Genomic DNA, 15,436 nt, shown 5'->3' with positions numbered 1-15,436 from the left:
AGGCTCCTTTCACAGGAGCGCCACAACACTCAGAGAAACATGGCTAAGGGAAAGTTGCTTTTAAAAATAAAGGTGGCTGTATTCCCTGAAATGCTGGCAAGCAAGTCATTTTCATAGAACATCATACCACTTCCTAAATGTTAGTGAAAATCGAATTGCTAGAAACCGTTTCATTGCATTTAGAGGTTTTTACCCAGTAGGTGCTCATCTGAAGATTGTTAAGCAACAGGGGATGACCTTTACGTGAGTCAGTGACAGTTATGGTTTAATTCACGTGTTTTCAAGTTTCTAAAACGTGTTCAAATAATGAAGAATCTGAACATCCACTTTTAACTCAAGTGATACAACTTCCTTCTTTAGAAATAACATAACTTTGCATTTTCTGTTCTACATGGAACAGAATTTTAATTTCTGCCTCCTACATAATTGTTGTGAGACCATTTGCAACATGAAACAAAGCTCACCTAACTTTTAAGAAGCAAATGAGAGAACCTAACTAAGGCAAAAATGCTACAGTGTGGAAAATGGATTCATAAAGGTCATTGCAAAGCATGACAGGCAATGAAAATCGGAGTTTTGTTTTTCCTATAAAGGGTCAGATAGAGATTTTAGGTGATATAGATTGTATGGTTTTCTGTTGAATTCAGTGCTATGCTAGTAGCTTGCAAATAGACAAAAGACAACAACAACAACAACAACAAAAAAAACCAAACAAATTAAAAAAAAAAAAACATGAGTCTGACCATTACAGTAAAAATTGTTTGAGTTAATTATGATAGTAATCTAAGTCCTTAAGATTTGCTCTTTAAACTATAGTATGGCTGAGTCTTGAAAACTGTTTTTGGGGGGATTTAAATTTAGTTTTTTGGAGAACCCTGTGGAAAAAGTTTTTATCTGTATGTAGTTTTATATGCCCTAGGTAGCTTCAGATGTCAGCTGGACATGTCCCCCAGTAGTATGAGGGAGTCTGGATTAGAGACTGCCTTGATCAGACTGACCTTTGAGCTCTGCTGTTTGGCATTTCCTTGATTACTAATTGATGTGAGAGTCAAGCCCACCATCCATAGGCAGGGGGCCTGGGCTGTGTGAGAGCTGAGCAGACTGGAGAAGCAAGCCAGGAAACTGTTCCTCATGCTTTCTGTGTCACATTCTGCTTCCAGGTACCTAGCCTGAGTTCGTGATGTAGGTTTTCCTCATGATAGACTGGAACCTCTAAGATAAAATCGACCTTTTCCTCTTCCATGTTGTTTTTGGTCATCGTGGTTATCACATCAAAGAAACTAGAGACTATATGTGTCTCAGTGACCAGATATATAAAAAAAAAGATTGGAATACAGACTGGCACGATTATTAACTTAAAACATCACCCTGATCGCCCATTTGTTTGTAACATCCAGCCATTGGATTTGTCTGTGCTCAAGTCACTATTCCCAGCCACCAAACTCATGAGATGTTTACAGACTTTAAGGGGAAAAGCAAATATCTCTTGGACATAGAATGACAAGTTCTTCTGTGCCATTTCAACCAAAGAACTTAAAATTTAGAAAATCTGTTTGGGTTTATAGATGGTCATAAAATATCACTGAAACTAAGACTGCCGTGGCCAGAGGAGACATCAATCATGAATATGCTATTTAGTAACCAGTACAATTTGTATATTAGTTATATAACATAGTTAGTTAACCAGGTATACAAAACAGGTCAGGTTAAAAGTAGGCACTATACGAAGATAATTTTCAAATTATGGTCATTTCTGTGTCATATATAAAATACATTGTTACCCATGATTCAAAGACAGGACAAAGGAAGCACACATCTAGAAGATTTTTATCATCCATAACTATAAGAATTTGGAGATAGCTTCAATAAACAGTTTCAAAGAGGTGAAGCTTCTTTGAGTATTATCTTGAAGTAACCTTTTAGATGGAAAATAAGATAATTCAATCTGACTGAAGATGAAATATGTCATTTTCAACACAATGAAAGCAATTATTAAATTGGATATAAATATGTAGATGGGCCTTTCAAGTCCATTTTCAAAATACAGTGAAGATAATTATGAACAGTGTGATTCTGCATTCTTAGAATTGTTCCTCGGTGCTTCGACCTCAGGTAACAAAACCCTGCTCCACCAGGCAGTGTGGAACGATCCTGCCAGAACCAAAAGGACTTCACATTTCCAAAGTGAGGCTGATGTCTGGATAGATAAAACAAAAGCCAGACTTGAGACACATGGCGTGAACCAACGCAAAGAAATGTGATTGGCAGAATTCCATTTTCCTAGCATTGGTCAAGAACCATGGCGTATTTAAAGAGACATTCAGTCCCTCCGAGCATGGAAGGTCTGTCCTTTGAGTCTAACTAGGTCAGATGCTGGGGATCTTTGAAGCTGATTCCTGCAATATTGTCAGGCAGTCTGGTGTCGTGGCAAGGTTTTGACCTTCCCCTAAGTAGATGCCTGGACCAGATAGCATCAAGCCTTTCTGAATCTGTCACAGATCATTCATGAAAATTGATTTTAACCAGTTATAAATTGTTTGCTATTGCTTTCCAAGGTAAGTGAAAAATGATTGGACTGAGTCTACATGATTTGATCTCAGGTGATATTCCCAAAGAGGAATGACAGAAGCTTGCAAAGAAGAAATATAAACTTCCTGATCATTACAGCACTGGGTGTGTTACTAATATATGTAACCCCACCCCCTCCCCCCCTCTCCCTCTTACCCTCTTCCCTCCTCCCCTCTTCTCCCTTCTCTATCCTATCTTCACTTCCAAGAAACAAGAGAGCCACCTTTTTATAAGAAAGCAAAAGGTCTTAAAATTTTTAGGTAGAAAATTTTGTACACTTTCATCATGTGGCTATAAACACCAACATAGAACTCTGTCTGTGTATTAAAACAGACACTGCAGACACATGATCCAACCTTCGGCAGCGGTCAACTGGTAAGTGCTCAAATGTCAGCAGAGATGCTGATCGGTAATGTATCAGTGGAAAACATTAAGGAAACTGGAGTATGACCTAATGGACAGTAATTACAAAGATACTACAAATCTAATTACATATGTAATGTCTGGAAACTTTGTGCTGTCTCAAACCTCGACAGCTAGACGGAGGACTTCGCCATCACACAATGGCATCATAATCCTGCAATTGGCTGTTCTGTGTATGAGCCTCCAGCTAATTCATGCTGATGACCTCTTTTAAAATTATTTATTTGGCTTTGTAAGAACAACTCTAAAGTAGAAGTGCATTGTCTTTTCTGTTGCTGTTTTTCTTTTTCCAATTTGAAATGCAACCAGCTGTTTCTGGGTAATAAAAACTGAACCATGAAATACAATGGCTCTTTCAAAGCCCCAGCCCGTTGGCAGCTCACAATTAGCAACTTTGTGTGTGATACTGGAAATAGCCAATAAAAAAAAATGCTGAACATTTGACATTACAAAATATTAAATGGTATGCAATCGAGGTCCCTTTAAAAAGGCAAGCTGCTGTTTATAAATCTGCCAATAAAATGATTAGGGTATTGTTCTAAAATCAGTATGTAAAATTTTCCAAAAGTCTTTTTTTAAAAAAAAAATCTGTCAGTGGCAGTGTTGACCAGTTCCTTCTATGAGGCGTCACAAATGCCAGATATGATGGTACTCCCATGTTGTGGGATTCTGGCATATCACCACCATTATAACATTATCTGTCATGCAACTATATTTTCCAGGAGGCTTGTAGAAAGATTGCCTGCCACGTGAGGATGATGGCTGGCTTAGCCCAGGCTCTAGAGACTGGATTCTGTGTATAGACTGCTCAGTGGTGACAAACGGTGGGCCACAGTAATTTCTGCTAAGTGGGACTTCTGTTGGGTCTCTGGCAGTACTCAGGAAACTGGGGATGAGCTGTACTCTGACCAGTACATACACTGGCAATGCCTAAGGAAGTGTTACTTTGATGCAATAACACAGATCAGGTCTTTAAGACAAGGCATGCCCAGGAGTAGCCAGGATTTATGAGTCTACACCTATAGCATTTGTATCTTAGCTGCTCACCAACTTACTAATATGGAAAACTAAGTCAGCTCAGATCTGACCATAGAAACCCAAGTCTCACTTCGCTCAGAAGAAAAGTGCTCTAGGCTAGACCAGTGCGTCTACCATAGGAACCACCGGCTTAATGTGGGCTCACGACCACCCGATGTAAACATGCTTAAACTGTTAATTTAGAAACAGTATAAAATAAATTCAAATTATCTTATTAACTTTAATTTTGATGTAATAATATGTGTATACTGGATTAAAATATATTATCATTAATTTCATATTTCCTCTTTAGAAGGTAGCTAATAGAAAATTTACATGCATGGCTATGGGAATGGTGGCATGTGCTTAGAACCCCAGATCCAGGGAAAGTGAGGCAGGAAGATCGCTGTGTGAGTTTGAGGTCAGTATGGGCTACAAAGTGAATTCAAGGCCAGCCTGGGATATATAATAAAACCTTGTCTTAGAATTTAGTTTTACATGTGTAGCTTATCAAACTTTTTAATATAAGCACTTATTTCAGAGGATAACTTTGTAAGCTTTCTGTTCTTATATTTCATGCACTGTGATGGGAAGAGGGCTAGCAGTTTGAGAAACCTGCTAAAATCACAGGTGGACCTTCTTTCTAAATAGGGGAAATAACTGCAGACTGCCCTCTGTGGTAAAAGAACCTCATTATGCTGCATGCCTGATCTCGAAATAAAAACCTGTCCTCCCTCACTTTTTTTTGTTTTTTTTTTTTTTTTTTTTTTTTTTTTTTTTTTTTTTTTTTTTTTGTTTTTTTTGTTTGTTTGTTTTTTATTTTTATTTTTTTGGCTTTGGCTTTTTGGCAATAGATACAAGGTTTCTCTTTCTAGCCCTGCTTGGAACTCACACTATAGACCAGGCTGGCCTTGGGACTCAGAGATCCACCTGGCTCTGCCTCCTACCACTTTGTAACTGCAAATTTCATTATTTGTCGAAATTTAAAAAAAAAAAAACAATGCTTTGTTTTGTGACTACATTACTGTGGTGGTTTGAATATGCTTGCCCCATGGGAAGTGGAACTATTAGGGGTGTGGCTTTATTGGAGGAGGTGTAGCCTTGTTAGGAAAAGGTAGTCAGTGTGGAGGTGGGGTTTTGATGTTTTATATGTATATGCTTAAATCTGGTCAGTGTGATCCAGACAGTCTCCTGCTGCTACCTTTGGATTGAGATGTAGAACTCTCAGCCCCTTCTCCAGGACCATATCAGCCTGGATGTTGCCGTGCTCCCTGCTATGATGACAATGGAATGCACCTCTGAAACTGTGAGCCAGCCCCAATTAAATGCTTTCCTGTATAAGAGTTACTTTGGTCATGTCATGGTGTCTCTTCATAGGAATAAAACCCTAACAAGGACAATTACCAATTAAGAGTAATATTAGAATGCGTTCTTTCAAATTAAGACTGCCTTCCTTTAGTTTAAGTGATCTTTGAAATAGATAATATAATTTTGACAATCAATATAAAGGTTGACTGTTCTTTTAAAATGGTAGTATAATTATTCTTAGATGGAATCTTGGAGTGATTTGAGTGAAAGGACTAAGTTCTTTACAATTGAAAACTGCTCATGATATTTAGCTAGGGAAGTGTATAGGTTATAAAAGAGAGGGAGGGAATTGTGCCAAAACTCTTGAGTACCACCAAGAAGGGATGAGGTACAATCATGTAAGTGACTGATTCGGAGATCCATGAGGCCTTGGCATTTATAATGCTCTTGCTATAGTCTACAGGGTCATTCAAGGCACTCAGCCCATGTTTGAATGAAGTAAGACACGGGCTGGGTTTGAGTGATGATATGCTCTGATATTTAACTGCTACCTTCTAACAAGACTCCCTAGTCTTCTTCGCTCTTCCCATATAGGGGACACTCACCATACATATGGTTAAGTTTGAGGAGGAAAATTGCTCTTCCTAAGTGGAAATCTTAACAAAGCATCCTTAAAGGTTAAAATTAGGGAGCCCTTTATGACCCTCAGAATGAGAGTTCCAAGAGGGAAAAGTAAAAGGGGAAGGAAGAGCCTAAGAGGATAAACACTGTCAATTAAAATCAATGGGAAAGGAATCAGCATGGTCACATGATGCCCTCCCACTCAGCTGCCTGTCAAGGACCCAAATCACAAACTGCCGAAAGCACCACATTGTCCCCTTCCCCAAGAGCTGTCAGAGGTTTGTTCTTGACATGTGTCTTAGTCAGGGTTTCTATTCCTGCACAACATCATGACCAAGAAGCAAGTTGGGGAGGAAAGGGTTTATTTGGCTTACTTCCACATGGCTGTTCATCACCAAAGGAAGTCAGGACTGGAACTCAAGCAGGTCAGGAAGCAGGAGCTGATGCAGAGGCCATGGAGAGATGTTCCTTACTGGCTTGCTTCCCCTGGCTTGCTCAGCCTGCTCTCTTATAGAGCCCAAGACTTTCAGCCCAGGGATGGCACCACCCACAAGGGGCCCTACCCCCTTGATCACTAATTGAGAAAATGCCCCACAGCTGGACCTCATGGAGGCACTTCCCCAACTGAAGCTCCCCTCTGTGATAACTCGAGCCTGTGTCAAGTTGACACACAAAACCAGCCAGTACAACATGCTAAAGTGCTGATACCTAACAGTCTAGAGAAACCCCAGATCTAATGCCAGTTCCCAGTGTAACTGTTTGAATGAGTCACAACAAATTGTTAGTTTAATGAAAAAATCTGTGCTATTCATTCTTTTTGCCTCCATTTTGGACTTTAAAAATAATACTTTTTTTAAAACAAGAAAACCCACACAAAATATTAAACAGTTATTTTGATAAAGTGCTCATTTTCACTCAAACACAAAATTTGAGGTATTGGATCAGTATGATTTAGGTTAACTCCCCCCCCCAAAAAAATTATTCTGAGAAAAAAATTATGCTAAGGTCTAATGCTGTGCCCTCCCCGAAGTCTGGTTCAAGATGTATTTTTTATTTTTATTTTTGGTCTTGCTTATTTTTAAGGCAAATAAAAGTTCACACTCTGCTAAATTTCTTGGCATATATTCAACATATTTCAACATTATAAAATGTGTGGACCCTTTCATTGGGAAAAGCTCCTAGCTTTCATAGTGAATTTTAAGCTTATGAACAGTATGTCTACATGGTTGGAGGGGAATATCCTGCTAAACTCTCCTTACTCTAATAGCATCAGTACTAACTGGCCTAACCATTGAGTGTACTGTTATAAGATTCAGACATTTTGGCATCAGTTTGTACAATGGACTTTTCCAAAACTTGAATCTTGCAGAGTGTATTCATAAAAAAATGCTCTGATATGCAAAATATCAAATATACTTACAGATGCAAATTTTTGTGAGAAATGAAAAGGAGTTAATCTTGGTACATCTAAAGCCTAACTCCATCTCATTTTATTTAAATTTCTTCTTCTTTTCTAGGTTTTATACTCTGCAGGGGCATTTTATTTGAAAGTCAGGTAAAGGAAAAAAAGTAACATCACAGTTTACAAAATAATTTCCCAAGAATTGTAAACTGGCAGAATTTTATGATGAGCATTCTAGGTATTCTTATAAAGTGTACTAAAAAAATAGGACATTCACTGCATACTCTTAAGGGTACTGTGGACTCAGAGCCTGGTAGGAATGCTTCAACTTTCTCAACACTGTTCATGGATATTTTTGCACGATCTACAGGTGTCTTTTATACCCATCTATGGCCTACTTTTATAACAGCCTACTTGGCTGTTCCCTCTGGAAGTATTTGGAAAGTCATGGGAATGTGTCCTCTAACTCCAGCTGGCTTAAGCTGAGTTCAGAGGAATTGCCCTCTCTGAAGACTTCTAGAGGGCGTAGGATGCCTGACTTTTCAAAGTCCATTTGCCATTTCACTTCAGTATGTGCCACCAAAGGCTGAGAATGTTTTTAAAGTGTTGTGTTGTTTGCTAGAAATTTCAAATTTAACTCATCGGTATTAGGTATCCACTACATGCCGTAGAAAATTTCATTATTTCATAAAGCAAACACATGCACTGACGTTAGGGTTACCAACTGGTATATATGGGTATTTTTTTTTTGCACCTCAAAACAGAATCACTATAGTGCATATCATGCTTCCCCACCTTGCTGAAGAACAAAGTACGCAAAATGCTGGGGTTGGCCCTGGACCTAAAGGAAGCCAGCTTAGTCCTCTGGCAGAATCTCATCCTGCTGTGGATCCTCAAGTTCCACGGCAGGGTCTTCCTCCTCATCGTCGGGGTCCATTTCTTCCTCCACGTTCTTCAGCTTCTCCTCTGAACCCTTCTTCATTTCTGGGTCATCTGTCTCTAGCCCATCCTCTGGCGCCTGAGGCTCCATTCTGGAGCCCTCTTCCTCTTTTACATCTGCATACTCTACCTCCTCAGACTGCAGCTTCATCTCATCCTCTGTAGCCTCTGGCGCCGCCGCTTGGTTCTCCTCTTGCATTTTCTTTTCCAGATCCGTGGTGTCCTTGGCATCTTGGGTGGAAGGTGAATCCAAACTGGTCTTGTTGCTCTCCTGGATGCTGGTGTGGCTGCTGCTGGCACTTCCCAGCCGAGAAGAGGCCACCACAGCCTTCACTGCGGCCTGATTAGAGAGAGAAAAGTACTAAATGGTGTTTTCAGGAGAAATCCCAAATTGTAGTGGAATTTTTACTTTGTGTTGTAGGTTATGGTTGAGTCTTTTAAAGTAAAGTAAATTATTCTGAGATTAGTTGTCAGATAAAAATGCATTTGGAGACAAAACAGTGAAACCTCCTTAATTTCAAATTAGAATTATTTAATCATATGAATAATGGGAAAAACGAGTAAAATGTGTTATATTCCTAGAGTGTCTAAAGTTTTGAATCCTCTATTCCTTATATATAAAAAGATGTTTCATGGAACACTAGATCCATAATGTTAGTTGGTATCATGGAAATTAAAGAGTTCAGTGCTCAAACTAACTTCAGAAATAGTTAATATTTAATACAGGCCATTTCAAAATTTAACCAACGGATCATCTATTCATTTAATTTCTGTCAGCCTGCAATGTACCTAATCACTATTTTACTTATATTCTATAAAATAGATGTATTTTGGTGGATAGTTTCTATATCATTTCTTTTAGGAGTTACCTATACTATGGATTGGTTCTAAAATTGTTAAGAACTCTCTGAATATCTGCCTTTGTCTCAGTCAACTGGTAGAGCCTCTCAGAAGGCAGCCATGCCAGGCTCCTATCTGCAAGCACAATATGGCCTCAGTAATAGTGTCAGGATTTGGTGCACACGCATGGGATGGATCCCAAGTTGAGCTAATTAGTGGGTGGCCTTTCAGTCTCTGTTCCATTTTTGTCCTGCATTTCCTTTAGACAGGAACAATTCTGGGTTTAAAATTTTGAAGATGGGTGGTTGGCTCCCGCCTCAACAGTCTCTTCTGGTTCTATCTCCCCACTGTTGGGCATTTCGGCTAAGGTCATTGCCATGGCTGCCTCTCACTTTGAAGGTTTCTGGAGGTACCCTTGCTCTCTAACCCCCACTGCTCCATATTTTGATTCATTCTCTTGGCCCTCTAGGTGTCCCTCCGGTCTCTCCCCATACTTGATCCTGCCCTCCTTTCCCACTCCCTCTAGCTCCCATGACTATTTTGTTCCCCTTCTAACTGGGTTTCAGGTACCCACACTTGGGCCTTCCTTCTTATTAAGCTTCTATGATCTGTGAGTTGTATCATGGGTATTCTGAACGTCTCGGCTAATATCCACTTATCAGTGAGTAGATACCATGCATGTCCTTTTGGATCTGGGTTACCTTATGCAGGATGATATGATACTTATAGCCAACCATTGAATTGAGGTTGGGAACCAATATGGAAGTTAGAGGAAGGACTGAAGGACCTGAAGGAGATTGCAACCCCATAGGAAGAACAACAGTGTCAACTAACCTAGACTCCCCCCACCCCCAGAGCTCCCAGAGACTAAGCCAAAAACCAAGGGGTTCATAGTCCCAGCCACATATATAGCAGAGGCCTGCCTTGTAAGGCCTAGGTGGGAGAGGATGAACTTAATCCTGTGGAAACTTGATGCCCCAGGGAAGAGGGATGCTGGTGGGGGTGAGGAGAAGGTGGGTGGGTGGGTGGGGGAGCACTCTTTCAGAGGCAGGGAGAAGGGGAAGGAATAAATAACTCTGGGAGGGAGTACAGGGAATGGGGACAACTTTTGGAATGTAAATAAAATAATTTACTAAAAAAAAAAGGGACTCTGAATAAATATCAGTTTTTTTAATTAGATATTTTCTTTATTTACATTTCAAATATTATCCCCTTTCCTGATTTCCCCTCTGAAGATCCCTTATCCCCCCCCCCCACCTGCTCACCAACCCCACCCACTCCTGCTTCCTGGCCCTGGCATTCCCCTACACTGGGGCATAGAGCCTTCACAGGACCAAGGGCCTCTCCTTCCATTGATGACTGACAAGGCCATCCTCTGCTACATATGCAGCTGGAGCAATGAGTCCCACCATGTGTACTCTTTGGTTGGTGGTTTAGTCCCTGGGAGCTCTGGGGGGTACTGGTTACTTCATATTGTTGTTCCTCTTATGAGGCTGCAAACCCCTTCAGCTCCTTGGGTCCTTTCTCTAGCTCCTCCATTGGGGACCCTGTGCTCAGTCCAATGGTTGGCTTCGAGCATCCACCTCTGCATTGGTCAGGTAGAGTCTCTCAGGAGACAGCTTCTGTCAGGAAGCACTTGTTGGCATCCACAATAGTGTCTGGGTTTGAAACACCAGTTTCTTGATTAGTGCCTTATTCAGATAAGAAGGAGCGATAATGTATCTGCTGAGGCCTGGTGAGATGATTCAGTAGGTTAAGTTATCCCCAGGGCACCAAGCCTAATAACCTGAGTTCAATCTTTGGGACTTGAGGTGACATCTGAGTTCAATCTTTGGGTTAAAGTGCGTTTCCCTCAAGTTGTCCTCTGACCTGCACATGCATGCTATCACACACAGAGAAAGTTTCACACACACACACACACACACACACACACACACACACACACACACAGTAATTTAAGCATGCCCCAATTTTTATTCCAGCTCTGAACTTATTCCTTCAAGTGTTTTCCTTGGAGAGAGAGAGAATAAAACAACAACAAAAACACCTGAGTTTTATGTCAGTGCCTTACAAACTCTAAAACCAAGACTTGTCCTGGTGTCACAGAAGATGAATAATGCAATACTAAATAATAATACAATACAAAAGGAAGACAAGACATCTTAAACACGCACACACCAAAACAAAAACACCTGCTTTACCTTAAGCTTGCGCCGAGCATTGAATTCTTGAAGCTTCTTTTGGGCAGTATCCATGTGGACAAAGTTGGCTGCTTTCCCTGTGACCCATGGGTGCTGGAGGGCTTGAAATGTAGTCAGCCGTTTCTTGGGATCCAAAACAATGAGCTTTTTGACCTCCAATCATAAAAAAATATAGACTTATAGAAAGTGGAAATTTCACGATGTGAAAGGCCAGCTTTTCTGTTATCACTGGCACCGAATCCGTACACTCTCAGGAGTAGGACCAAGCTCAGGGAAGCAGCAGCTAAGCAAGTTCCAGAAGAGAGGGGCGCACAGCACCCCGACCCCTAACTCACAGACTCCTTTCTTTGGAGCTCAAACAATTAGGTCCCGGCTCATCTACTTACCAAATGACTTCTGAGCTGAACAAGCATGGGAAGAATTCTAGGCCATATTGTGAGATCACTTAGCTCAGAACCCCAATGACATTATTCCCTCAGTGGGGACTAAATGGCAAAAGGGTTGGTATCCAGGCCCTTACTGAGTACTATTTTATGACACCATTGAGATTTACAGTTCATTTTAAAAACACACACACACACACACATTGAAAGTGCTTGAAGAAATAAGTTCAGAGCCAGAATAAAAGCCACTTTAGATAAAATTAAGGAGTCATTGGCTTGAGGGGTATGACCTGCGAGGCATGACTTAATTCACCTAATGGCACTCCATTCTGAAAGATTTGTTCTTGTCTGTGAAGATGAACAGATAATGAATTGCCAGGAAGATCCACAAATGAAATAATTCCCAGCCTTGGGCTCCAAAGCAGTGGTTTAGTATGAGGGAGGCACATCCTGGATTCAAGAAGCCTTGTGTCCTGGTTAAGCCTGTAGCTACTTTCATGGCACACAGACACTGATGGGCTGGGAATGATTAGCTCCGATTGACAAGTGAAGAACAAATGTTTGTTCAAAGACTTAGCCACCGAGGTCAAACACTTCAGAGTTAGTAGAGCTTGAAAATTCAAACTTGGGTCTACATTATGGGATAGCTCATCCTAGGTCCTGCACTGTGAGGACTCTGGAGCCCCTTTATTAGACTTTGGTCTTGTAAAATCAGATGCCCCCAAATCATTTAAAACCCAAGGTCTTTTCTAGCTCTAAAAACACAGGAAAGAAGGGGAAACAGGTAGACAGAATCAGATCGCAAGTTAAACAAGGAGCAAACGCATCTTAGTCTCGATTTCATGAAGCCTTTTCTGAGTTTGCTCGACAGTGCGCGTCTGCAGTGCACTGGTTAGTAGAAGCTGGGGATCCCTGCAATTCTTTATGGCACACGTTTTAGAAGGGCAGAAAAAGAAGCAGAGAGGCCACAGAGGAGGCTGGGGCTGGGGCCAAGGTAGGAGAGGGTGGGGGCTGCTCTGAGACAGGAGGAGAGGAGGAGGAGAGAAGCAAATTGTTAGGAGTGGGGGTGATATGTCCACATGTCACACACACACACACAGATATGGGCTGCCTTCCTTCCTACTTATATCAGGAAGGCCACATATCCTAAAGAATCTGTTCTGAGATACCATATTGAGAGAAAAGGGAGAAATATTTGGAGAGACAAGTCCTAGGAAAGAGACTCTAGAAACTTGAGTCAGATCTAATAGTGCCTTTCTGTTGCGAGTCCTCTGGAACTTTTAGCGCACTTAGCAAACTTATGACTAGAAAACTCCTAAAGCAGCTGGGCCATGGTGGCGCATTCCTTTAATCCCAGCACTTGGGAGACAGAGGCAGGCAGATTTCTGAGTTCGAGGCCAGCCTGGTCTACAGAGTGAGTTCTAGGACAGCCAGGGCTACTCAGAGAAACCCTGTCTCAAAACCCAAAAACAAACAAAGAAACAAAAACCACCTAAAGCCTTTTTATGATTCAAAATCAACCCCATTATTTTGGCACATTCTTTTTTGTTTTCTCCAGAGGAATGATTGCTACTGTTTCAATCACACACAAGCCTCCTTCTACTAGAGAAAGAAAAGCTCTCTAGAAGGGATGCTTGAATATTAATGAGCACCGCTGTGGGCCTGAATGTGCAGCGGGGCAAAGCGAACATAAAACATTCTATTAATAGACTGGATCTTGTTTATAATTCCAGTGGTGCATGCTGCTGTCGGAGGATTTTGATAAGTTTTAGAAGTTTCATGGATTCATTCATATTTATTTGAACTACATCTACATTTAGTGACTAAGCCACATTAAAGCAGAATTCTGTGTGGATGGGGTTACTTGAAAGGCTCCATGTTTACCAGGTAGCAAAACTTCCTTAACGAATGCCACTCTGATGATTTGGCTAGTGAGGACTGAAAGCATGTCTGGTTTTGGTTCTGCATAAGGAAAATGCATTAATGTGCCTTTTATATTAAAAAACCTTAAAGTTATAAAGAAATAACAATGTCAAAAGTGGTCCTACTTTAAAAATACCCCTTACTATTTCTTAGCTAAATACTGTTTCTCTTATTCTGCTTTGGTCACACTTACCAAGTCCTTGGCATTTAAAGACACTTCATCCCACCAGGGGGAGATAAAGTAATATTCACAATTCAGAATTCTCCTGAACATGAACTGATCACCTCGCTCATCATAGAATGGTTCAAATCCACAAAGTCTGGAGGGAAAAAAAAAACAGAATCAAATACCTTTAAATGATCAAGCATGTTTAACCACATTTCTGCAAAAAATTCAAGTCTCTCTATATTCCCAATAGGTAAATCTACTTGTACAAGTGTGTGTGATTGTTTGGTTATAATTTATGACAGACAGCATAAAAACACCTCCAGATGCTGGGAGGTGGTGGCACAATGCCTTTAATCCCAGCACTTGGGAGGCAGAGGCAGGTGGATTTCTGAGTTAGAGCCAGCCTGGTCTACAGAGTGAGTTCCAGGACAGCCAGGGCTACACAGAGAAACCCTGTCTCAAAAAACCAAAAAAAAAAAAAAAAAAAAAAAAAAAAAAAAAAAAGAACCAAATTTCTTATAAAAGCTATAACATCAAGTACAATAACAGTAAAAACTGGCACAAATAAACAACAATTGAAATGGCTAATATTATAGACATTGTGGTTATGATTTTCCAGCAGATTTTTCTTGATAATTAAAAAAAAATTAAACAGATTAATTAGGTTTCCAAGTTAATATAAAATGGAAGAGTTAAAAACACAGCTTTAAAAGTAGAAAGAAATAGAACGCCACAAGAATTAGGAGGTACTTTGATATATTATTCGAGTTTGGATTTCAGACTGAAACAGAATAGAGATAACACTATTAACTCAGTCGCCACAGGCAACCCACGGATGAGCAGCGTGGACTCACTTCATTCTTGTAAATGACTCGTATTTTAAAGATGTCTGGCCACATTCACCTAACTGTCTCCTACAGGGTCAGCAGGAAAACAAGCCGGGTGTGAGAAAAGGAGCAGAGACGGGAAAAGTGGGCATCGGCTCTGGGGTTATCCTGCCTCCATTGATTAGAGACAAGTGACCGGTCTGGGTCAAGACTGGGGTGGGGCAGTCCTAACAGTTAACAGTCTTTCCAGGCATGCATTTACATGTTCCCTTTGAAAATCAAGTGGGAAAAAAATGAAAAGTTAAAAGACAGCTCCTTCGATCCTTCCTTTAAGCCAGCCAGGTTGTTACGTCATTATAAAACGCTTCCTGAAATGGGGCTTCTAGGAAGAGGCCATTTCTTACGTCCTTTGCGATCGTGAAATGTGTCCATGGGAGAATCTTTGCCTGTTTCAGACATTCTGGAGCCATCTGGGAGAGGGTGAAACTTTGAAATGGAAAAACCCGGAATCAGTGCACTCTCCCTGGTAAGTCTGCGTAAGTCTGACCCACCTGCACAGGGGGTTGGTAGGTAGGTAAGCACAGAGGGAAGAGCAGGGCCCTCACCTTGACCCTCCTATCCTCTCCAACCTAGGGAAGTGTAGCCTGCTAGTGGTTAGTCATGGAGGAAGCAGCCAGCTTCCCAGACTTGGCTCAGGAAGGTCCTTACATTCCTCATTCTGAAATCCAAAGACAATAACAACAACTTCAAGCCGGGCGGTGGTGGTGCATGCCTTTAATCCCAGCACTTGGGAGGCAGAGGCAGGCAGATTTCTG

At 40.9% G+C, this 15,436-nt stretch overlaps 1 protein-coding gene across 8 annotated transcripts in view; it reads right to left on the bottom strand.

Moving 5' to 3' along the window:
- Positions 1-15,436, bottom strand: part of Camk4 (calcium/calmodulin dependent protein kinase IV) — a 245,925-nt gene that overhangs the window by 2,470 nt on the left and 228,019 nt on the right. For 7 of the 8 annotated variants that reach the window (XM_031365261.1, XM_031365258.1, XM_031365260.1 and 4 more), the window contains 3 exons: positions 13,819-13,945; positions 11,320-11,472; positions 8,409-8,618 (listed from right to left, as the gene is read on the bottom strand). In XM_031365261.1, coding sequence (XP_031221121.1) covers positions 8,409-8,618; positions 11,320-11,472; positions 13,819-13,945 — 490 coding nt within the window. Of the gene's footprint in view, positions 1-8,050; positions 8,619-11,319; positions 11,473-13,818; positions 13,946-15,436 lie in introns of those variants that run through there. The other variant, XM_031365262.1, reaches the window with a different exon arrangement.

This window comes from Mastomys coucha, unplaced genomic scaffold (genome assembly GCF_008632895.1).
Source record: "Mastomys coucha isolate ucsf_1 unplaced genomic scaffold, UCSF_Mcou_1 pScaffold13, whole genome shotgun sequence".
NCBI lineage: Eukaryota > Metazoa > Chordata > Mammalia > Rodentia > Muridae > Mastomys > Mastomys coucha.
Note: the sequence above shows the minus strand (reverse complement) of the source record. Positions and strands in the feature narration are given on the sequence as shown.